Source organism: Mobula birostris, chromosome 4, assembly GCF_030028105.1.
Source record: "Mobula birostris isolate sMobBir1 chromosome 4, sMobBir1.hap1, whole genome shotgun sequence".
NCBI lineage: Eukaryota > Metazoa > Chordata > Chondrichthyes > Myliobatiformes > Myliobatidae > Mobula > Mobula birostris.
The window spans coordinates 6,215,444-6,241,315 of record NC_092373.1 but is presented as its reverse complement, the minus strand read 5'-3'; the positions used below and the strand labels follow the sequence as shown (position 1 = coordinate 6,241,315).

The 25,872-nt window shown below is 47.7% G+C and overlaps 1 protein-coding gene across 2 annotated transcripts in view; it reads left to right on the top strand.

The window, feature by feature from the left end:
* Window positions 1-3,499: 3,499 nt before the first annotated feature.
* slc2a2 (solute carrier family 2 member 2) overlaps window positions 3,500-25,872 on the top strand; it is a 67,095-nt gene continuing 44,722 nt past the window's right edge. For both annotated transcript variants that reach the window (XM_072254876.1, XM_072254875.1), the window contains exons 1-3: window positions 3,500-3,556; window positions 19,282-19,374; window positions 20,498-20,691. In XM_072254876.1, coding sequence (XP_072110977.1) covers window positions 3,521-3,556; window positions 19,282-19,374; window positions 20,498-20,691 — 323 coding nt within the window. In that variant the 5' untranslated portion in view covers window positions 3,500-3,520. The remainder of the gene's footprint in view (window positions 3,557-19,281; window positions 19,375-20,497; window positions 20,692-25,872) is intronic.

Sequence of the window (25,872 nt, the reverse complement as noted above, 5' to 3'; positions counted from 1 at the left end):
TCTATGAGGATTGGTATGTGTTCCTTCATCTTACCTTTCCTGAACTCCACAATCAGCTCTTTCTTCTTACTGATGTTGAGTTCCAGGTTGTTACTGCGACATCATTCCACTAGTTGGCATATCTCACTCCTGTACACCCTTTCGTCACCACCTGAGATTCCACCAACAATGATTATTTCATCAGCAAATTTATAGATGGTATTTGAGCTATACCTAGCCACACAGTCATGGGTATAGAGAGAGTAGAGCAGTGGGCTAAGCACACACCCCTGAGGTGTGCTAGTATTGATCATCAGCAAGGTGGATATGTTATCACCAATCCAAACAGATTGTGGTCTTCTGGTTAGGAAGTTGAGGATCCAATTACAGAAGGAGGTACAGAGGCCCAGATTCTGCAACTTCTCAATCAGGGTTGTGTGAATGATGGTATTAAATGCTGAGCTATAGTCGATGAACAGCATCCTGACATAGGTGTTTGTGTTGTCTAAGTGATCTAAAGCTGTGTGGGGAGCCATTGTGATTGCATCTGCTATTGACCTATTGTGGTGATAGGCAAATTGCAATGGGTCCAGGTCCTTGCTGAGGCAGGAGTTCAGTCTAGTCAAAGCATTTCATCACTGTAGCTGTGAGTGCTACTGGGCGATAGTCAGAAAGGCTGCTCACATTATTCTCCTTAGGCACTGGTATAATTGTTGCCTTTTTGAAGCAAGTGGGAACTTCTACCCATAGCAGTGAGAGGTTGAAAATGTCCTTGAATATTCCCGCCAGTTGATTGGCACAGGTTTTCAGAACCTTACCAGGTACTCCATTGGGACCTTCTGCCTTGCAAGGGTTCACCCTCTTTAAAGACAGTTTAACATCGGCCTCTGAGACAGAGATCACAGGGTCATCAGGTGCAGCAAGGATCTTCACAGTTCTCCCTTTCAAAGCGGGCATAGAAGGCGTTGAGTTCATCTGGTAGTGAAGCATCGCTGTCACTCATGCTACTGGGTTTCGCTTTGTAGGAAGTTATGTCTTGCAGACCCTGCCAGAGTTGCCGTGCATCTGATGTCGCCTCTAACCTCGTTCAAAATTGTCTCTTCGCCCTTGAAATAGACGTCCACAAATCATACCTGGTTTTCTGGTACAGACCTGGGTTGCCAGACTTGAATGCCACAGATCTGGCCTTCAGCAGACGACGTATCTCCTGGTTCATCCACGGCTTTTGGTTTGGGAATGTACAGTAAGTCTTTGTGGGCACACACTCATCCACACAGGTTTTAATTAAGTTGGTAACAACTGTAGTATACTCATCCAGGTTTGAAGATGAATCCCTGAATCCAGTCTAGTCCACTGATTCAAAGCAGTCCTGTAGGCGCTCCTGTGCTTCTCTTGTCCATACCTTCTTGGTCCTCACTGCTGGTGCTGCAGTCTTCAGTCTCTGCCTATAGTCAGAGAGTAGAAGTACAGCCCGGTGATCAGACTTCCCGAAGTGACGGAGTGAATCCAGAGCAACACACACAGAATGCTGGAGGAACCCAGCAGGTCAGGCAGCATCTATGAAGGGGAATAAAGAGTCGATGGTTCGGGCTGAGGCCCTTCAACAGGATTGGAAAGTTAGGGAGAAAATGCCAGAATAAGAAGGTGGGGGAGGGGAAGCAGGACAAGCTGAAAGGTGATAGGTGAGCCCAGGTAAGGGGGGAGGGGGGAATAAAGTGAGAAGCTGGGAGGTGATAGGTGGAAAAGGAATCTGATAGGAGAGAAGAGTGGACCGTGGGAGAAAGGGTAGGAGGAGGGGAGGAGGGGAGATGAGTGGAAGACAAGGGGTAAAAGTGGAGACAGAATGGATAATGAAAAAAGGAAGAAGGGAGAGAGAGGAGAAATTACTGGAAGTTCATTCCATTAGGTTGGAGGCTGCCCAGACAGAAGATTTGAAGTTGCTCCTCCAACCTGAAAGTGCCCTGATTGTGGCAGTGGAGGAGGCCATGTTGGAATGGAAGTGGGCATTGGAATTAGAATGGATAGCCACTGGGAAATCCTCCCAGTCTGGACAGAACAAAGTCACGTAGACGGGATTGGCACTAACCTGTCCCCTGAGGTGGAGACGATTGTTCAGAGTGAGCTGGGGCTGGCATGGTAACAGAATGGTTTGTGTAGTGATGTGTCAGGGTTCAATTCCCACCCCCGTCTGAACAGAGTTTGTACAACTGTGTGGGTTTCCTCCGGGTGCTCCTGTTACCATAGTTACCACAGGTTAGGGTTAGTAAACTGGCAGTGTGGTGACACTGGTGGGCTCCTTGGACTGTGTTGGTCGTGACGCAAGTAGTGCATTTCACTGTATGTTTCCATGTACGTGTGACAAAGCACAGTTTGTTAATTTAGTTTTGAGGTACAGAGCATAACAGGCCCTTCAGGGCCAATGAGCTTATACCCCCCCCCCACACACACACACGCGCACACACACACACACACACACACACACACACACACACGTGACCAATGAACCCACTCGGTCATGGGGAGAATGTGTACAGACAGCAGTGGGGATTGCACCCTGATCATGGGTGTTGTTAAAGCTGCCAAAGCATTCCACTCGGGACGTTATCGTGTATTGTTCGACATGTTCGGCACAGCTTTGTGGGCCGAAGGGCCTGTATAGGTTTTCTATGTATCGGGGAAGGGTCTCCTGCAGCACCAGTCCCTTTGGAGAATGCGGCTGTGTACCGTCTCTAGCCCTGATAAGTACCACATACCACAACCAGCTTCATGTCACTATTGATACTGCGTTCTTCAGTCCTGCTCTCTGCTGACCTTTGCAAACTTGCCTGTACAAGGGTCATAGTGTGACACTCCTCTTAGCAGTGCCAGCTCACAGCTTCAATTCCCTCAGAGGCTGTGGCTTACAGGACACTGGAACCCCAGTGCTGGGGGGGTTCTGCTGCATCAGGGATTGGGGGAGGTCACCTCCCCTCACTCCACTCCTTACAGACCTGAGCACATCCTGTACTGTACAGACTGACTCAGGTATATACAGACACTCAGCATACACATAGTACCCGTACACACCACCGCTCGCTCTCTCTCTCTCTCTCTCTCTCTCTCTCTCTCTCTCACACACACACACACACACACACACACACACACACACACACACACACACACACAAACACTCAGATCCACACTCACACACTACATGCGCACATATACACACATATATTATACAAACACACACTCACACACATCACACATACACTCCACGCACACACAATGACACACACACAGCGACACACATACACCACCACACAGACACACTCACTCCATGCCCACACACACATTCACAGACATCACACACACACACACACACACACACACACACACACACACACACACACGCACGCACGCACAGAGCGGTAGGAGGGACTCGGAGATAATCAGGTAGTAAACCGGCCCAGTGGAGGGCGGGACAGCTCCGACAGTTAAATATCCAGCGTCCGGGTTGCGCTCCTCCCCCCGGCACCTGCAGCCGTTCCTCCGGCCGGCGATGGACAAGAGTGGTCAGGACAGGCGATCGCAAAAGGTAAGGCGGCGTTTGTCCCGGAGCGGCTGTGATCTACGCACCGCACACTGTCCCAAAGTTTCTCAAAGTTTCCTAAAGTTGCCCGGAGTTGCCTTGAGGGGGATAAGGTGTCAGCGTGCGGGTGATGAGCTTGTGAGGAGAGGGATATCAGGTCTGTGACGAGGCTGTCGCCCTGGATGCGGGATCCTTGCCGGTTCTCGACGCCGGGACACGGAGTTGTTCTCACTCGGCGCTGCCCGCAACGGGCAAACTCTGCCCTCCAATCTCCAATGAAATGCAGTTAACGTGGCAGCAGGAATTGGGCACGGCAAGATCCCACAGAAAGAAAGGCGATGCGGCGATTGTGAGATGGTTGACGTGGGTAGCACCGGGTCAGGATCAGATTCGGGTTAATATCAATATAACGTAGGCTGAGGGAAACTGATCGGCGACCGGTCAGAATCAATGGCAATGAAATTTGTTGATCTGCAGCAACAGTACTTTGCAATACATAGTTTTAAAAACTATAAATTACAAGAAGAGAGAGAGAAAGATTAAAGTAAGTAAATACAAAGAGATAGCAAAACTAAAGAAAAACAGTGAGGTGGTGTACGTGGGTTCATTGTCCATTCAGAAATCTGATGGCGGAGGGGAAGAAGCTGTTCCTGAAACATTGAGTGTGGGTCTTCAGGATCCTGTACCTCCTCCCTGATGGTAGCAGTGAGAAGAGGGCATGTCCTGGGTAATGAGGGTCCTCAATTTCAGATGCCGGCTTTTTGAGGCATCGCCTTTTGAAGATGTCCTCGATGCTGGGGAGGCTGGTGCCCGCGATGGATCTGGCTGAGTTTACAACTTCCTGCAGCTTTTTCCGATCCTGTGTCGAGGCTCCTCCAGACCCGATGGCGATGAAACCAGCCATCCCCGCTGTCCTGGGAAGGAATGGCCTTCAATTCGTTTGCGGGAGGTGGGGGTTGTCCACTCGGCTGAGAGGCTGCGCCCCCGACACTGAGGCGCTACTTCAGAACAGCCCCCGTCGTTGTAACGCGCCGTCGACAAGTGCGGCGCTCCCACTTGAGCCGTGTGGATGTGCCGATCTGATGGAGTAAAACCCGGGACAGAGGAAATGCACCGGATCCTATCCAGAGCGGTGTCCAATCTGCTCACCGAAACCGCTCAGCCACTGTTGTGTGTCATCGAACATAAAAAAAGAGTTCAGCACAAAAATATGCTCTTCACTCCACGGTAATAATAATGAATTATTTATAGAGCAGTTTTCACACATACTGTAGTTTAAAATGTTTTAGATCATAACCATCAGACATAGGAGCAGAAAAGGGCCATTCGGCCCATCGCCTCGGCCCCGCCATTGCATGCTGGCTGATTTATCACCCCTCTAAAGCATTTTGAACCAATCATCCAGAATGTGCCCTCTTCTCATTGCTACCATCAGGAAGGAGGTACAGGAGCCTGAAGACCCACACTCAACGATCCAGGAACAGCTTCTTCCCCTCCGCCATCTGATATCTGAATGGACAATGAACCCATGTACACTACCTCACTATAACCATCCACCCCATTCTTCTGCCTTGTCCCTGTAACCTTTGACACCCTGTCTAATCAAGAACTTATCAACCTCCGCTTTAAATATACCCAAAGATTTGTCCTTCACAGCCGTGTGTGACCATGAATTCCACAGATTCGGCACCCTCCGGCTAAAGAAATTCCTCGTCTCTGTTCTAAATGGACGTTCCTCTGCTCTGAGGCTGTGGCCTCAGGTCCTAAACTCCCCCTCTATAGGAAACATCCTCTACACGTCCACTCTATCTGTGTCCTCTGGTCCCAGACTCCCCCACTGTAGGAAATATCTTCTCCTCATCCACTCTATCTGTGTCCTCTGGTCCCAGACTCCCCCACTAAAGGAAACATCCTCTCCACACCCACTCTATCTGTGTCCTGTGGTCCTAGACTCCCCCACTATAGGAAACATCCTCTCCACATCCACTCTATCTGTGTCCTCTGGTCCCAGACTCCCCCACTGTAGGAAATAACTTCTCCTCATCCACTCTACCTGTGCCCCCTGGTCCCAGACTCCCCCACTATAGGAAACATCCTCTCCACACCCACTCTATCTGTGTCCTGTGGTCCCAGACTCCCCCACCAGAGGAATCATCCTCTCCACACCCACTCTATCTGTGTCCTCTGGTCCCAGACTCCCCCACTATAGGAAACATCCTCTCCACATCCACTCTATCTGTGTCCTCTGGTCCTAGACTCCGCCACTATAGGAGACATCCTCTCCACATCCACTCTATCTGTGTCCTCTGGTCCTAGACTCTCCCACTATAGGAAACATCCTCTCCACATCCACTCTATCTGTGTCCTCTGGTCCTAGACTCTCCCACTGTAGGCAGCGTTCACTTTCAATATTCACAAAAAATGCTGGCGAAAACAGCAGGCCAGGCAGCATCCACTTTCAATATTCGATAGGTTTCAGTGAGAAGACCTCCCTCGCCCCACCCATTCTTCTAAACTCCAGCTTTGCATTGGGATAAAGTACAAACTTGAAAATAAAAGACAAAGAAATGCTAGTTTAAAGCATGGTTAAACAGATAGGTTTTGAACTGGTGTTCGAAAGTGCCAACTAAGTCTTCATCCTTTATAGTTTTAGGTATTGGTCAAAATCAGAATAACTTTCTTGCCAGACTTTCAAACACACCAGAATTGACTGTGGTTCAGTGCCAAACATAAAACACAGCACAATACCACAACAGACAATACAATAGCCACCAACAATTTACAAGACAACAGATCAAGCAGCCATAAGCAATGAACTATTAGCAGAATGGTCACTCGCGCAAACGTCAATAACCTTCCAATTATTACGCACCTTAAAAAAACTGAAATAAATGTGAGCATATGAACAGACTCAATAATTATCACAAAATAAGGACAGCAGAAAACACCATTTAATGGACAGTTACGGTACTTCCACTGGCAAGAGAAAATCTGCTGATGCTGGAAATCCGAGCAACACACACACAATGCTGGAGGAACTCAGCAGGACAGGCAGCATCTATGGAAAAGCGTACAGTCGACGTTTCGGACTGCTGAAGTGTCTCGGCCCGAAACGTCGGCTGTTTACTTTCTTTTCTCCCATCGATGCTGCCTAGCCTGCTGAGTTGTTCCAGCATTTTGCGTTGTGTTACACCTGAGTGAGTTTTGCTGAGAAGCTGGGTAGCTACAGGAAAGAAACTTCAGCGATGATGTGTAGTCCTGGTGGTGATGGACATGTAGCGTCTCCCTGAAGGCAATCTACTAAGGGTGGAGTCAGCAATAATTTTTCCAGCTCTTTTCTTCGCTCCGGCGATGAACTGGTTTCTTTAATGTCCGTAGCTGAGAACCAGTGATCTTCTCCACTGAATGAGCTGGACTTGGACAGGGAGGCGGTGGCGGGAAACCAAACGGTTAGCACCGTAGTAATTGGAAGATTATTGATATTTAAGAGACCGGCGGGAGAAGATATGAGAGCTCGAACAGGATTACAAAACGAAAACGATTCTGTAATCACAAACGAGAGAAAATCTGCAGATGCTGGAAATCCGAGTGACATGTGGAAACTGTAATCGCTCTGGTCCCAGACCTCCGAGAGGTTAAAAACATCGAACAGAGACCATAGTGCGGTCCAGCACAGGAACAGACACTCGGCCCAAATCAATTAAATTAGTAAGCAAATGGCCAATTGAACTAATCCCCTCTGCCTACACAATGTCCATATCCTTCCACTTCCCTCACATTCTTGTGCCTATCTAAACGTCTCTAATGTTTTTGCCTCTGCTACCAAGCCAGGCAGTGTATTCCAGCCACCCACCATTCTCTGTGTAACAAAATGTACCCTCACACCCTTTGAAACTACCTCCTCTCACCTTAAATGCATCCCCTCTGGTATTAGACATCTCCACCCTGTGAAAAAGACACTCTCTGTCTACTCTATCTATGCCTCTCATGATCTTACAAACCTCTATCGGATCTCCCCTCAGCCTCGGCTGCTCCAGAGAAAACAACCCAAGTTTGTCCAGCCTCTGGTTATAGCTCATGCCCTCTAAACCAGGCAGCACCCTGGTGACCCTCCTCAACACCTCGACTTGCTCACTTACTGCCCATCATGCCGCTGACGTTTTGGGCAGCGGTGAAGGTCCTCCATCTCTCTCTGTTCTTGACCATCGTATCTACTGTGCCCCTGGGTGTGGTTCAGGGGCTTCAGCTTCTGCTTCTACAGTGCGGTGCCAAGCTGACACCGTCACACTCAGATGTAGAAGGATTCCTCATGGCTGTGTCCATTACAGTTTTGCTTGACCTGCTTGGCATGGTGACCCTACCAAGAGCCAAAGCATAAAGCCAGCATACTGGAGATCTCTGGGGCATTGAGGCATGCAAGTCTCCACACCCTGTGACAAGGTGGTGATCCTTGATATCCTTGCTATACTGGGGCGACTAGAACCGTATGCAATAAATGCAAACACAGGGCAGTGTAGTAGAGTTTTATAAAGCTGCAATATAACAAGCAAGAGAACTGGAGTGGAGGTAGGACCACAAACACGAAGGGTCTCGGCCCGAAACGTCGACTGCACCTCTTCCAATAGATGCTGCCTGGCCTGCTGCGGTCACCAGCAACTTTGATGTGTGTTGTCTGAAGGTAGAACCGATTGGAGATAAAGGTGGGAAGACGTGCCTGGAGGCTGCGGAAGTGAGCGAGGTCCTCAATGAATACTTCTCTTCGGTATTCACCAATGAGAGGGAACTTGATGACGGTGAGGACAATATGAGTGAGGTTGATGTTCTGGAGCATGTTGATATTAAGGGAGAGGAGGTGTTGGATAAGTCCCCGGGGCCTGACTGAATATTCCCCAGGCTGCTCCACGAGGTGAGGGAAGAGATTGCTGAGCCTGTGGCTAGGATCTTTATGTCCTCGTTGTCCATGGGAATGGTATCGGAGGATTGGAGGGAGGCGAATGTTGTCTCCTTGTTCAAAAAAGGTAGTAGGGATAGTCGGGGTAATTATAGACCAGTGAGCCTTAGGTCTGTGGTGGGAAAACTGTTGGAAAAGATTCTTAGAGATAGGATCTATGGGCATTTAGAAAATCATGGTCTGATCAGGGACAGTCAGCATGGCTTTGTGAAGGGTAAATCTTGTCTAACAAGCCTGATAGAGTTCTTTGAGGAGGTGACCAGGCATATAGATGAGGGTAGTGCAGTGGATGTGATCTATATGGATTTTAGTAAGGCATTTGACAAGGTTCCACACGGTAGGCTTATTCAGAAAGTCAGAAGGCATGGGATTCAGGGAAGTTTTGCCAGGTGGATTCAGAATTGGCTTGCCTGCAGAAGGCAGAGGGTCATGGTGGAGGGAGTACATTTGGATTGGAGGGCTGTGACTAGTGGTGTCCCACAAGGATAGGTTCTGGGACCTCTACTTTTCATGATTTTTATTAACGACCTGGATGTGTGGGTAGAAGGGTGGGCTGGCAAGTTTGCAGATGACACAAAGGTTGGTGGTGTTGTAGATAGTGTAAAGGATTGTCGAAGATTGCAGAGAGACATTGATAGGATGCAGAAGTGGGCTGAGAAGTGGCAGATGGAGTTCAACCCGAAAAAGTGTGAGGTGGTACACTTTGGAAGGACAAACTCCAAGGCAGAGTACAAAGTAAATGGCAGGATACTTGGTAGTGTAGAGGAGCAGAGGGATCTGGGGGTACATGTCCACAGATCCCTGAAATTTGCCTCACACGTAGATAGGGTAGTTAAGAAAGCTTATGGAGTGTTAGGTTTCATAAGTCGAGGGACAGAGTTTAAGAGTTGCGATGTAATGATGCAGCTCTATAAAACTCTGGTTAGGCCACACTTGGAGTACTGTGTCCAGTTCTGGTCGCCTCACTATAGGAAGGATGTGGAAGCATTGAAAAGGGTACAGAGGAGATTTACCAGGATGCTGCCTGGTTTAGAGAGTATGCATTATATTCAGAGATTAAGGGAGCTAGGGCTTTACTCTTTGGAGAGAAGGAGGATGAGAGGAGACATGATAGAGGTATACAAGATAATAAGAGGAATAGATAGAATGGATAGCCAGCGCCTCTTCCCCAGGGCACCACTGCTCAATACAAGAGGACATGGCTTTAAGGTAAGGGGTGGGAAGTTCAAGGGGGATATTAGAGGAAGGTTTTTGACTCAGAGAGTGGTTGGTGCGTGGAATGCACTGCCTGAGCAGTGGTGGAGGCAGATACACTAGTGAAGTTTAAGAGACTACTAGACAGGTATATGGAGGAATTTAAGGTGGGGGGTTATATGGGAGGCAGGGTTTGAGGGTCGGCACAACATTGTGGGCTGAAGGGCCTGTACTGCGCTGTACTATTTTAAGTTCTATGTTCTATAAAATCAGCTTTAAAAATACAGGAATCTAATGCAAAATGTGCAGAGTGGTGCAGCATTGTGCTGGGCTGATTAAAATACTCCAAGATCAATCTAACCCTTCCTTCTTGCATAACCCTCCATTTTTCTATCATCCATGTGCCTAGTTAAGAGTCTCTGAAATACATGGAACACAGAACAGTACAGCACAGGAACAGGCCCTTCAGCCCACAATGTTGTGCTGAACCAATTAAATTTAGTAATCAAATGGCCAACTAAATTAATCTCTTCTGCCTCCACCATGTCCATATCCCTCCATTTTCCTCACATTTGTGTGCCTATCCAAACGTCTGTTAGAAGTCTCTCATGTTTCCGCCTCCTCCGCCGTGTAGTGAGGTATGTTGAGTTTGTGTGAGAGGTGAGGGTTCGGGAGGGCTGTGAGCGAGTGTGCAGAGTAGGAGCCCTGCTGAAGGGTCTCGGCCCGAAATGTCGACTGTACTCTGTTCCGCAGATGCTGCCTGGCCTGCTGAGTCCCTCCAGCATTTTGTGTGTGTTGCCCAGAGTACTGCAGTGTTGTGTTGGGCTAATTAACCTAATCCCAGTTCCTTCTCTTCATATGCTATTCACATCTCCAACCTCTGTACATTCATGTACCTGTGTAAGAGCCTCCTAAGTGCCTCTATTGTATCTGCCTCCACACCACCGCAGGCAGTACGCCCTGTGTTTAAAAAAATACAACACACAAAATGCTGGAGGAACTCAGCAGGTCAGGTAGCACTGATGCAGTCGACGTCTCAGCCCATAAGGTGACTGCTTATTTCCCTCCGTAGACACATCGTGCGTGGTGCTGATGATTTCCAGCACAGCAGAATCTCTTGTCTTTGTGTAAAAAATACTTGCAGCGCACATCTCCTTTGAAATTAGCCTCTCTTATTAAATGAATACCCCTCTCAGTAAATACCCCTTTCATCATGAAAGGAATGCCCTGTGATATTCAACTGGCGGGACAAAGGATACCGGCTGTCTACTCTATGCCTCTCTAATCTTATAAACTTCTATCAGGTGTCCACTCAGCCTCCGCCGCTCCAGAGAAAACAAGCCAAATGTGTGGAAAATTCCCTCGTCTCCAAATGACTCTCTCCACCTCCATTCGTCCACTTGACGATGTTCCAGGCATAAAAGTGCCTCAGTAACGCACACACAAAATCCTGAAGGAACTCAGCAGGTCAGGCAGCATCCATGGAAAGATTAAACAGTTGACGTTTTGGGTAGAGACTCTTCTTCAGGAGAACTGTGCTCATAAAATGCTCTAGATGTTTTTCATGAGAGTGTCTTCACCGAGGGGCTGCGAGGACACTTGGGTTTGAGTCGGGTCAGTGCTGAGATAAATCAAACAGCCTAGATTACTGTAATTTATTCATTCCAAAGCCATCTATTGCCAACTTCAACTCATTGAGAATGCCACTGCTAGACTTTTAACTAAGACCCGAATAATGAAACATATCAATCCCATTCCAGCTACCCTGTTTTGGCTTTCTGTATCTTTTAGAATTGATTTTAAAACTCTCTTACTTATTGTTAAACCTCCTAATGCTCTGGGACTGGAGTACAGCACAGAATCGTTTTCATTTTATAATCTTGCTGGAGATCTCAGGTCTTCTTCCGATGGTCCCTTACATTAAAGCAATTTTCACTCAAATTATAATTGCTCAGTGTGTCATTATTCACAGGATGTACACTCAACAGTGTCAGTATTTACAGGGGTTCTGCGGAGTGAGTCAGTATTTACAGGGGGAGTTTGTCTGTACTTACAGGATGTGTCAGGGTTTGTGTTGGTATTTACAGGGGCTCCAGTGAGTGTGCTTATTGGGTTCCTGGGGTTTGTGTCAGTGTTTTTCATAGAATGTGTCAATATTTACAGGGGTTCCCACTGAGATTGTCAATATTTTTAGGAGGTCCCACGGATGTGTGTCAGTATCTACAGGGGTTCGAGGATGTGGGTCAGAACTTACAGGGGTACCGGAGAGTGTGTCAGTGTTTACAGGGGTATCTGGGGAGTGTACAGGTATTTACAGGGGGTCCCGGGGGTGGGGGTGGGGAGTTGTCAGTGATTACAGGGGCTCCCAGATTTATTTATTTTTGAATTAGAACACGACCTTCCAGCCCATCCTCCACGCTACCCAATTACACTCATTTGATCAATTAACAGACTAACTTACTTTGGGAGGAAACTGGAGCATTCGGAGGAAACGCACTGTCAAATAATACTGAGGATATGAATTGTAGAGTCCTTGAAAGGGAGTGTGTAGGTTGTGGAATCAGTTCAATGTTGAGTTGAGTTTCATTATCCACGATGGTTCAGGAGTCTGATGGTTGAGGGGTAATAACTGTCCCTGAACCTGGTGGTGTGGGACCTGATGGTTGAGGGGTAATAACTATTCTTGAACCTGGTGGTGTGGGACCTGATGGTTGAGGGGTAATAACTGTCCCTGAACCTGGTGGTGTGGGTCCTGATGGTTGAGGGGTAATAACTGTTCCTGAACCTGGTGGTGTGGGACCTGATGGTTGAGGGGTAATAACTGTTCCTGAACCTGGTGGTGTGGATCCTGATGGTTGAGGGGTAATAACTGTCCCTGAACCTGGTGGTGTGGGACCTGATAGTTGAGGGGTAATAACTGTCCCTGAACCTGGTGGTGTGGGACCTGATGGTTGTAGGGTAATAACTGTCCCTGAACCTGGTGGTGTGGGACCTGATGGTTGAGGGGTAATAACTGTTCTTGAACCTGGTGGTGTGGGACCTGATGGTTGAGGGGTAATAACTGTCCCTGAACCTGGTGGTGTGGGTCCTGATGGTTGAGGGGTAATAACTGTTCCTGAACCTGGTGCTGTGGGACCTGATGGTTGAGGGGTAATAACTGTTCCTGAACCTGGTGGTGTGGGACCTGATGGTTGAGGGGTAATAACTGTTCCTGAACTTGGTGGTGTGGGACCTGATGGTTGAGGGGTAATAACTGTCCCTGAACCTGGTGGTGTGGGACCTGATGGTTGAGGGGTAATAACTGTCCCTGAACCTGGTGGTGTGGGTCCTGATGGTTGAGGGGTAATAACTGTTCCTGAACCTGGTGGTGTGGGACTTGATGGTTGAGGGCTAATAACTGTTCCTGAACCTGGTGGTGTGGGACCTGATGGTTGAGGGGTAATAACTGTCCCTGAACCTGGTGGTGTGGGACCTGATGGTTGTAGGATAATAACTGTCCCTGAACCTGGTGGTGTGGGACCTGATGGTTGAGGGGTAATAACTGTTCCTGAACCTGGTGGTGTGGGACCTGATGGTTGAGGGGTAATAACTGTTCCTGAACCTGGTGGTGTGGGACCTGATGGTTGAGGGGTAATAACTGTTCCTGAACCTGGTGGTGTGGGACATGATGGTTGAGGGGTAATAACTGTTCTTGAACCTGGTGGTGTGGGACCTGATGGTTGAGGGGTAATAACTGTCCCTGAACCTGGTGGTGTGGGACCTGATGGTTGTCGGGTAATAACTGTCCCTGAGCCTGGTGGTGTGGGACCTGATGGTTGAGGGGTAATAACTGTTCCTGAACCTGGTGGTGTGGGACCTGATGGTTGAGGGGTAATAACTGTCCCTGAACCTGGTGGTGTGGGACCTGATGGTTGTAGGGTAATAACTGTCCCTGAACCTGGTGGTGTGGGACCTGATGGTTGAGGGGTAATAACTGTTCCTGAACCTGGTGGTGTGGGACCTGATGGTTGAGGGGTAATAACTGTTCCAGAACCTGGTGGTGTGGGACCTGATGGTTGTAGGGTAATAACTGTCCCTGAACCTGGTGGTGTGGGACCTGATGGTTGAGGGGTAATAACTGTTCCTGAACCTGGTGGTGTGGGACCTGATGGTTGTAGGGTAATAACTGTCCCTGAACCTGGTGGTGTGGGACCTGATGATTGAGGGGTAATAATTGTTGCTGAACCTGGTGGTATAGGACCTATAAGATCATAAGACCATAAGATATAGGAGCAGAAGTAGGCCATTCAGCCCATTGAGTCTGCTCTGCCATTCAATCATGGGCTGATCCAATTCTTCCAGTCATCCTCACTCCCCTGCCTTCTCCCCATACCCTATGATTCCCTGGCTAATCAAGAACCTATCTACCTCTGCCTTAAATACACCCAATGACTTGCCCTCCACGGCAATTCGTGGCAAGAAATTCCACAGATTTACCACCTTCTGACTAAAGTAATCTCTCTGCATCTTTGTTTTAAATGATCGTCCTTCAATCCTGAAGTCGTGTGTTCTTGTCCTAGACTCCCCTACTGTGGGAAATAACTTTGCTGTAACTAATCTGTTCAGACCTTTTAACATTCAGAACGTTTCTATGATAACCCCGCTCATTCTCCTGAACTCCAGGGAATACAGCCCAAGAGCTGCCAGACGTTCGGCATACGGTAACCTTTCCATTCCTGGAATCATTCTCATGAATCTTCTCTGAATCCTCTCCAATGTCAGTATATCCTTTCTAAAATAAAAAGCCTAACACTGCACACAATACTTCAGATGTGGTCTCTTGAGTGCCTTATAGAGGCTCAACATCACAATCCTGCTCTTATATTCTAGGGTAATAAATGTTCCTGAACCTGGTGGTGTGGGACCTGATGGTTGAGAGGTAATAACTGTCCCTGAACCTGGTGGTGTGGGACCTGATGGTTGAGGGGTAATAACTGTTCCTGAACCTGGTGGTGTGGGACCTGATGGTTGAGGGTAATAACTGTTCCTGAACCTGGTGGTGTGGGACCTGATGGTTGAGGGGTAATAACTGTTCCTGAACCTGGTGGTGTGGGACCTGATGGTTGAGGGGTAATAACTGTTCCTGAACCTGGTGGTGTGTGGGACCTGATGGTTGAGGGGTAATAACTGTTCCTGAACCTGGTGGTGTGGGACCTGATGGTTGAGGGTAATAACTGTTCCTGAACCTGGTGGTGTGGGACCTGATGGTCGAGGGGTAATAACTGTTCCTGAACCTGGTGGTGTGGGACCTGATGGTTGAGGGTAATAACTGTTCCTGAACCTGGTGGTGTGGGACCTGAGGCTTCAGTGTTTCCTGCTCAATAATAGTAATGAGAAGGGAACATGACCTGGATGGTGTGGATCCTTAACAGTGGATGCTTCTTCCTTGTGGCAGCTTTCCTTGTAAATGTGCTCAGTTACGGGGAGGTGGGCTGTGGTAGACCAGGCTGTATCCAACACTTTTTTGTAGGTCTTTCCATTCCTGGACATTGGTGTTTCCATACCAGGCCATGAGGTAACTAGTCAGGAATACCCTCCACTCTGTATCTATAGAGGTTTGTCACAGTTACAGGTGACATGTCCAATCTATGCAAACTTTTAACAAGTTCCTCCACAGCAACTGAGTAAATTTGGTATATTTAAGTATATAAATAAATTTCAAATCTTTAGAAATTATTAGAAGTTAGAAAAATCGATGTTCATGCCATCAGGTTAGACGCTACTCAGACAGTATATGAGGTGTTGCTCCTCCAACCTCAGTTTGTCCTCACCATGGCAGTAGAGGAGACCATGGATGGGAATGGAACTGGGAAATCAAACTGAACTGGATGACAGCCAGGAGATCCAGTCTTTTGTGGTTTGCAGAGTGAAGGTGCTCACCAAATCACTGCCCCAGTCTACTGTACATCAAGTTGCAGCGATGTAGAGGAGCACCGGATGGAGTAGGTGACCCTGATAGGGTCCCAAGTGGAGTGCCACCTCACCTGGATGGAATGTTTGGGACCCTGGTTGGTGGTGAAGTAGGAGGTGAATGGGCAGGTGTAGCTCTTGTCACGGCTGCAGGGATATCATTGGGGAGGGATGAGAGGACAAGGGAGTCACGTGGAGAGCGAGCTCTATGCTTCTTCTGTAATTGGGAGGACTGGGTTGTCTAAAGTCTCCGAGTTTCCTGCTCAGCCTGATTTGAAGGTGTGATGTGAGGTGATATTATGTTACAAAAGTATTTGTGAAACTTCTGGAATGTTTCATTAACCTCTGATAATTGCTCTTATCCAAACACACAGGGGAATCTTGTTGAGTCTGGTTGCCTCATTATAGGAAGGATGTAGAAGCTTTAGAGAGGGTGGAGAGGAGATTCACCAGAATGCTACCTGGATTAAAGAGCGTGTTTTATGAGGATGGGTTGAGCGAGTTAGGACATATTCCTTCGGAGTGACAGACATCCCACCCTGCAAAAACTCATTTCAGGGAGGTAGCACCATCAATTTGCGGGAGACTTCCAGGAGAGGTGGAATGTTTGCAATAGGGTAGCTCCTTAGCAGACAGCCAGCTAGTTTAATAATGTTAGCTATGCTAATGAATGAATGACACCTGATAAACTCACCTCAACATGTCTTTTACAGTCTTAACCCACGACGGGCAATAGGAAAGTCACTGTTGCAAACAGTGCAGCGAGCAACACTGTCATTATTTTTGACCCCTATGAGGCAGGGGTACACTTTAGGGTAGTCTGGGGCGATGTACATTTTATATTTTCTTTTTTTGGAACATTCTGCCACTCTGCCTTTTTTTGGAACTCTCTTGCTCTCACTCTCTTGCTCGTTTTCTCGCTCTCTCTCTATCGTGCACGCTCTCTCGCTCTCTCTCTCGCGCTTGCTTTCTCTCTTGCGCTCTCTCTTGTGGTCGCTGTCACTCGCGCTCGCTCCCTTGCTCTCTCTCACGCAAAAACAAATTTCTGGGACATTGTATATAATTTGCAGGCATCAGGGAGCAAATATTAATTTGCGGGAGACTCCCGGAACTTCCGGGAGAGGTGGGATGTCTGGAGTGAAGGAGGATGAAAGCTGGCTTGATACAAGAGGTACAAGATAATAAGAGGATAATAGAGTGGACAGGCCCTGAACATTGAAGCCTTATTCCCCTCAGTCAATGCTGCCTGACCTGCTGAGTTCCTCCAGCATCTTGTGTCTGCTGCTCACAGCCAAAGTGAAAATGACTGCTGAGACAGGGCATAATTTCAATGTGAATGGACGAAAGTACGTGGAGTTGGGGGATGTTAGAGGCAAGTCTTTCACACAGAGCAGTAGAATGCTCTGCCAGGAAGTAGAATCAGAACCGGTATGTGTTGTGAAATTTGTTAACTTAGCAGCAGCAGTTCAGTGCAATATATGATAATATAGAAAGAAAATAAATAAATAAATTACAACAACTATATACGTATATTAAATAGGTTAAAAATAGTGCAAAAATAATATATATTTTTTAAAAAGTGAGGTAGTATTCATGGGTTCAATGTCCATTTAGGAATTGGATGGCAGAGGGGAAGAAGCTGTTCCTGAGCCAGAGTGTGTGTCTTCAGGCCTCTGTACCTCCTTCCTGACTGTAACAATGCACAGAGGACATGCCCTGGGTGATGGGGGTCCTTAATGACGGGTGCACCTTTCTGAGGCACTGCTCGGTGAAGAAGTGTTGGGTACTACAGAGGCTAGTATCCAAGGTGGAGCTGACTAACTTTACAACTTTCTGTCGGTTCTTTTGGTCCTGTGCAGTAGTGCCCCCCCCTCCACCAAACCAGACAGTGATGCAGCCTGTCAGAATGCTCTCCATTGTACGATTATAGAAGTTCTTGAGTGGTTTAGTTGGCAAATCAAATATCTTCAAACTCCTAGCCGCTGTCTTGCCTTTTTATAGCTACTCCGATACGTTGGGACCAGAAGCATGGCAACACTTGTGGGCTGCCCCCAGCATATCCACAGACTGTGTTGGTTGTTAACACAGACAATCCATTATGTATTCACACATGGAATGCTGGAGGTGGTATACGGTGACATTAAGTATAATCTTGACAGCTGGAAGCTTGAAATTTCTCACTCTCTCCACTTCTCCACGGGTACATAAGGGACATTCAGTAGTGCTGACTTGCTAGAGGTGTATCAGATGATAAGAGGCGCAGATCGAGTGGACAGCCAGAGCTTTTTCCCAGGGTGAACATGACTAATATGAAGGGTCAACTCTGGCATGTGTGCTGTCCTCCATTATATCTCTTTCCTCCTCCCTGCATTCACCTCCATCCTCATGTTCCTTCTTCCTTCCGCTCCTCATTCCCATTCCCCTCCGATCAGTGCGCGCCTGTTTGGGATGTATCTCCCCAGTGCCCAGGGACAAGTTGGGTTTCTGGGCTCGAGGTCAGCGAGTCTCAGGGTCAGATGATCCAGAGATCTGAGATCAGCTGCCAGATTCTGAGGTCTGAAGACAGTTGTCAGGTCTAGATGTTGGATCCAGCGATCCCTGGGGTCAGAAGTCAGGATAACAGGCACTGAGGCTGAAGGTCTGTGACCCCTGGGGTTAATGACCAAGGTTAGTGGGGCGCGAGGACAAAGACCAGTGGTGGTTCGAAGTGCCAGGAAGGGACTTGGTTTGCCTTTGTTGCATCTGTCTTGTTGAATGTTGGCTCAGAGTTGTTCTGCCAAACATTACGGGCAAGCTATTTTGGACCAGAAGCATGGCAACACTTGTGGGCTGCCCCCAGCATGTCCACAGACTGTGTTGGTTGTTAACACAGACAACCCATTATGTACTCTCATACGGAATGCTGGAGGTGTTGTATGGTGGCATTAAGTATATATACTTTGATAATAAATGTACTTTGTATTTTGAAATTTGAGATTTTGTGAGGACAGGATATTGGAGTTAAATCTTCATTAACAAAAAGGCCCAGCAGAGGATCTACTTGCCACACTTGGTAAAACTGTATCTTCCCCAGAACGTAAATAAGAGAAAATCTTCAGGACACGAACAAGATTGATTTCTCAAACCTCCGGTAATGCCCCACCCTCACCGTTCCCCATCCCCTTTCCCCTCTCTCACCTTATCTCCCTGCCTGCCCATCGCCTCCCTCTGGTGCTCCTCCACTTTTCTTTCTTCCATGGCCTTCTGTCCTCTCCTAACAGATTCCCTCTTCTCCAGCCCTGTATCTCTTTCACCAATCGACCTCACAGCTCTTTGCTTCACCCCTCCCCCTCCCGGTTTCACCTGTCACCTGGTGCTTCTCCCTCCCCTCCACCCACCTTTTAAATCTACTCCTCAGCATTTTATTCTCCAGTCCTGCCGAAGGGTCTCAGCCCGAAATGTCTTCTGTGCTTTTCTCCATCGATGCAGCCTGTCCTGAGTTCCTCCAGCACTTTGTGCGTGTTGCTCGAATCTGCAGCGTCTGCAGATTTTCTCTTGTTTGTGAACCCATTATGTACTATATGGTTGAATGTGCAAGTGACTAATTAATCTCATCCCATGCATACAGCCTGTAATGTCCTGTGCTCTCTGTCCCCAGCCATCTGGCCTCCTGCTCTTGTCCGTCTTCACTGCAGTACTGGGATCTCTGCAGTTTGGCTATGGAACGGGAGTTATCAACGCGCCCCAGGAGGTAAGTCAGACTGGCACCTCATCATCGCTTAAACCATCTGAATCCAAATCCGAATATTGTATGCCATAACACGTCAGACCAAGTCTCTTTTTCACTTTATCTTGTTCTTTTTTTTTGCCACATTGGATGCATTTTTTGAACACGTTCTGTGGTATTCCTTTACTTTGCGGCTGTCTGTGGGAAGACAAATCTCTTTGATAATAAGTGCACTTGAATCTTCATCAGGACTGGAAAGGAAGGGGAACAAAGCCAGAAAAAGGAGGTGGGGGTGGGGGAGGGAAGTAGGACAAACTAGAAGGTGATAGGTGAAGCCCGGTGGGTTGGTCAAGAGGAATGAAGTAAGAGGCTGGGAGGTGATAGGTGGAAAAGGTAAAGAGTTGAAGAAGAAGGAATCTGATTGGAGAAGAGAGCGAACCATGGGAGAAAGGCAAGGAGGAGGGGCACCAGGGAGAAGTAAGAGGGCCAGAGTGGAGAATAAGAAAAAGAGGGAAGGGGGAGGGAAAAATACTGGAAGGGGAAATCTATGTTCATACCATCAGGTTGGAGGCTACCCAGAGGAAATATGATCAGGTTTATTATCACAGACACATTGTCTTAAAATTTGTTGTTTTGTGGCAGCAGTACATTGCAAAACGTAACACATTTCTGGCTGAGTTTACAGCCTTTTCCAAATTCAGTGGATGAATTCAGTGACAGAGGCGTACAAGATGATAAGAGTCATAGATAGAGTGGATGGGCAGAGACCTGTTCCCAGGGTGGAAATGGGGCATAATTTTAAGGTGTTAGGAGGGACGTATGGGGGGTGTCAGAGGTAGGTATATTTTCTGCACAGAGAGTAGTGGGAGCGTGGATCACTCTGCCAGGGTAGAGGCAGATAATTTAGTGACATTTAAGAAACTCTCAGATAGACAAATGGCTGAGAGAAAAGTGGAGGGTTCCAGGGAAGGAAAGGGTTTGATTGATCTTAGTTAAAAGGTCGGTACAAAATTGTGGGCCGAAGGGCCTGTATTGTGCTGTCATGTCCTATGTTACCATGACAGAGTTTGGTTTGTAATTCCTACTTGGATTAGAGGTTCAGTGCTCCTTGAGCAAAGGCTCACTCCTGGTCTGATCCTCTCCCCAGGTCATCGAGAGGCATTATGCCCGGATCCTCCAAGCTGACCGAAACGACACGGCGACCGGGAACCTCACACAAGCAGCCAGCCAGCAGAAGGATCGGCAAGTGGTTGTTTACTGGACCCTGTCTGTCGCTGTCTTCTGCATCGGGGGCATGTTCTCATCCTTCTTCGTCGGCTACCTGGCAGACAGGCTGGGCAGGTACACAGATAGGTTATCCGATTTCACTTTATTTAGAGACAAGCCCAACCAGCCACACTGCCCAGCAACCACATAGTTAACCCTAGCTTAATCACGGGACGATTTATAATGACCAGTTAACCTACTAACCGTCTTTGGACTGTGCGAGCACCCAGAGGAAACCCACACACACGGGAAGAGCATACAAACTTCCTTACAGAGGATGCTGGAATTGAACTCTCCACTCTGACGCCTAGAGCTCTAACAGCACCGTGCCTTTGCTCCAGGATTAAAGCTGCTTTCCCAAATGAACCCACAGAGATTTTGGCTAAATTCACACCAGCTGCCTTCTCTGAGAGATCCCCATCCAAAGCAATGCAATATGCCTTAATATTGAAGCTGGAATTGGACCATGCAGATTACCCAAGGGACTGGAGTCAGCCTGGTCTCCCAGTCCACGTTGTTGGGCCCAGCTGTCTGTGAACTGGGCCCTGCTGTGAATATTATGCTTCTGCAGTCAAACAGCATGCTTCTCCTCATTTGAATCCCCTGTGAGGAATGATTCACACTCTGACTCAGTGTGTACATCGAAACGTGCAGTAGATGTGCTGTCTGCATTAACAAACAACACGACCAAGGATGTAACACACGTGAAATGCTGGAGAAACTCAGGAGGTCAGGCAGCGTCTATGGAAATGAATTAGCAGTCGTTGTTTCGGGCCGAGACCCTGCATTACGACTGGAGGAAGGAGGGAGAAGCCAAAATAACATGGTGGGGGAGGGGAAGGAGTGCAAACTGGCAGGTGATAGGTGAAACCAGGTGGGTGGACGAGGGGAGGTGACGTAAGGAGCTGGAAGGTGATAGATGGAAAAGAAGAAGGAATCTGTTAGGAGAGGAGAGTGGACCATGGGAGAAAGGGAAGAAGGAGGGGTACCGGAGGAGGTGAAGGGCAGGTGAGGAGAAGAGAAGAGGTAAGAGGGGAGGCAGAGTGAAGAAGATGGAACAGGGATAGGGAGAAGTTAGAGAAATTGATGTTAGTGCCATGAAGTTGGAGGTTAACCAGATGGAATATGAGGTGTTGCTCTTCCAAGTTGAGAATAGCCTTATTATTGCAGCAGAGCATACTATGGGCTGACACATCGGAGAGGGAATGGGAATTGCTGTAGAGGACTATGGGCTGACACATCGGAGAGGGAATGGGAATTGCAGCAGAGGGTACTATGGGCTGACACATCGGAGAGGGAATGGGAATTGCTGTAGAGGATACTATGGGCTGACACATCGGAGAGGGAATGGGAATTGCTGTAGAGGACTATGGGCTGACAAATCAGAAAGGGAATGGGGATTGGAGGATACTATGGGCTGACACATCGGAGAGGGAATGGGAATTGCAGCAGAGAATACGATGGGCTGACAAATCAGAAAGGGAATGGGGATTGGAGGATACTATGGGCTGACACATCGGAGAGGGAATGGGAATTGCTGTAGAGGACTATGGGCTGACACATCGGAGAGGGAATGGGAATTGCTGTAGAGGATACTATGGGCTGACACATCGGAGAGGGAATGGGAATTGCTGTAGAGGACTATGGGCTGACAAATCAGAAAGGGAATGGGGATTGGAGGGTACTATGGGCTGACACATCGGAGAGGGAATGGGAATTGCAGCAGAGAATACTATGGGCTGACAAATCAGAAAGGGAATGGGGATTGGAGGATACTATGGGCTGACACATCGGAGAGGGAATGGGAATTGCTGTAGAGGACTATGGGCTGACACTTCGGAGAGGGAATGGGAATTGGAATTAAGATGATAGGACACCAGGATAGCCTACTTGTTGCAGGTGATGTGAAAGGGCTCGACAAAGCAGTCCCCCAACTTGTGCTGAGGGAAGCCCACAAGTGTGGTCACGCTTTCCGGAGCCGATATATCATGTCCACAGAGTTCATCTGAACTGCACTAGCAAAAATAACATCAACAACAAAACAAGACAAGAGCAATCAAGCCCCTTTCTCACGCAACCACGCAGACACACAGATCGGCCTACAGTCCTTCATTCTGGACTCTTAGCCTCTGAGATATCAGGCCTCCAACCTTCGTTCCGTGGCCCAGACTGGCAGACGTCAGGCCTCTGATGTCCAGACAAGCTGACCCAGTGGCTTTGACCTACAGGCCTGTCTGGATCTGGCTAGAATCCCAGAAGGAATCCTGATGTGGTGTGCAGGAGGGTGTGTGAAAGGCAGAATCATGTCTCAGTCTTCATAACCGGATTTAACTCAGAATGGGAGCTAAGTTCAAAGTACATTTATTGTCAAACTATGTATACTACATACAACCTTGAGATTCATTTTCTTGCAGGCAGCCACAAACAACGAAATAAAAGAGAATTCACTAAAAACTCACACAACAAGACCACCACATATCCAATTTTCAAGAGGACTGTTATGTTTTGTAACTTCACGTGGTAGTGTGATGACCACGTATTTTTACATATAGCCTGTAATAAATTATTTATGTGAACAAGAATGCTTAATCAAATATATATATATATATATATATATATATACAAGATTACTCAAATATTATTGAAATATTAAAAGCAGAACAAGGACAAATTGCGCAAATAGTAAAAAAGGAGTAGACAACAGCGCATGGAACATGAGCACGTTCGGTGCTGGGACAAGCAAAGCTGGTCCGGGGCCTGGTGGCTGGAGGGCTACAACTGCTCCCGAACCTGGCACCAGGAAACCCAAGACCACCACACCTCCCTCCCGACAGTAGTAGTGAGAAGAGAGGGAGACCGGTCAAACGTAGGCAGATGGTGCTGAACACCCCTTGCTCGACACTTTAACAGGTGTGGAGTAATGGAGCAGACCGCGAGTTCGTCTTCCACTCTCAGGCCTCGTTGCTGTGGTGATGGCTGCCCCAGTCCTACCTGCACTCTCGAGAGTCCAGTTCACCAAATCCCCTAGGAGATCGTAAAAGTGCCAGATTGTTTAGTTAGTTCAAAAGAAGTATGTCTACTAGAGTATCTAGTAACTTTGTGAGCTGCCCGCAAGACAGCACTGTTGGTCGCCAGTTCCATTTTACAACCTCAGTTTACTCATTCCAACATCAGTGATCTAAAGAACAGAGGTGAAGCGGGCTCACAGATTGGCTAGCTTGAGCTTCAATTGTCCAATCCAATCCTTTGTGATAAATAGCCCCCAAACAGAGAGGATCAGCAACTTTAAATTACTCAGTGTTATCATTTGTGAGGATCTGTCCTGGTCCAGCATGTAAGTGCCATTTCGAAGAAACCATGGCAATGCTTCTAATTTCTTAGAAGTTTGCAAAGATTCAGCATGACATCTAAAACTTTGACTAACTTCTATAGATGGAGGGTGGAGACTATTCTGACTGGTTGCATCATGGCCTGGTATGGAAACACCAGTGCCCAGGAATGGAAAATCCTACAAAAAGTAGTGGATAAAGTCCAGTCCATCACGGGTAAAACCCTCCCCACCACTGAGCACATCTACATGGAGCACTGTTGCAGGAAAGCAGCATCCATCATCAAGGACACTCGCTACTCAGACCATACACTCTTCGCATTGTTGCCATTAGGAAGAAGGTACAGCAGCCTCAGGTCCCACACCACCAGGTTCAGGAACAGTTATTACCCCTCAACCATCAGGTCCCACACCACCAGGTTCAGGAACAGTTATTACCCCTCAACCATCAGGTCCCACACCACCAGGTTCAGGAACAGTTATTACCCCTCAACCATCAGGTCCCACACCACCAGGTTCAGGAACAGTTATTACCCCTCAACCATCAGGTCCCACACCACCAGGTTCAGGAACAGTTATTACCCCTCAACCATCAGGTCCCACACCACCAGGTTCAGGAACAGTTATTACCCCTCAACCATCAGGTCCCACACCACCAGGTTCAGGAACAGTTATTACCTCTCAACCATCAGGTCCCACACCACCAGGTTCAGGAACAGTTATTACCCCTCAACCATCAGGTCCCACACCACCAGGTTCAGGAACAGTTATTACCCCTCAACCATCAGGTCCCACACCACCAGGTTCAGGAACAGTTATTACCCCTCAACCATCAGGTCCCACACCACCAGGTTCAGGAACAGTTATTACCCCTCAACCATCAGGTCCCACACCACCAGGTTCAGGAACAGTTATTACCTCTCAACCATCAGGTCCCACACCACCAGGTTCAGGAACAGTTATTACCCCTCAACCATCAGGTCCCACACCACCAGGTTCAGGAACAGTTATTACCCCTCAACCATCAGGTCCCACACCACCAGGTTCAGGAACAGTTATTACCCCTCAACCATCAGGTCCCACACCACCAGGTTCAGGAACAGTTATTACCCCTCAACCATCAGGTCCCACACCACCAGGTTCAGGAACAGTTATTACCTCTCAACCATCAGGACCCACACCACCAGGTTCAGGAACAGTTATTACCCCTCAACCATCAGGACCCACACCACCAGGTTCAGGAACAGTTATTACCCCTCAACCATCAGGTCCCACACCTCCAGGTTCAGGAACAGTTATTACCCCTCAACCATCAGGTCCCAGACCACCAGGTTCAGGAACAGTTATTACCCCTCAACCATCAGGCTCTTGAAGCAGAGAGGACAACTTCACTCAACTCAACACCGAATTGATTCCACAACCTGTGGACTGACGTTCAAGTGCTCTGCAACTCATATTCTCAATGTTTTTTACTTATTTACTTAATTTTTTTCTGTTTTGTATTTGCACAATTTGTTGTCTTTTGTTTATTGGTGTTTGCCTTTGTTGTGTGAGGTTTTCCATTGATTCTTTTCTGTTTCTTTCTCCTTACTGTGAATGCCTACAAGACCATGAATCTCAAAGTATATAGTGACATATATGAATTTTGATAATTCATTTACTTTGAACTTTGAAACTACTTGTGTTCCTTTAAGGATTTGGCCATAGTTTCTGGTCATCTCAGAGTCTTCCAGAATTAGATTGTTCACCTTTCAAGAGAATCAAGGCCGACTGTTCAACATGGAATTGAGGAAGGGCAACATGTCCATCTTTTGACTAAGATATTAAACTTTCTGCCTGGCGGCTGGGTGCAAGATGTCCTGGACAATACTTGTCCCTAACCACAGCATGATCAAACAGAACAATACAGTACAGATTTTGTACCTCCC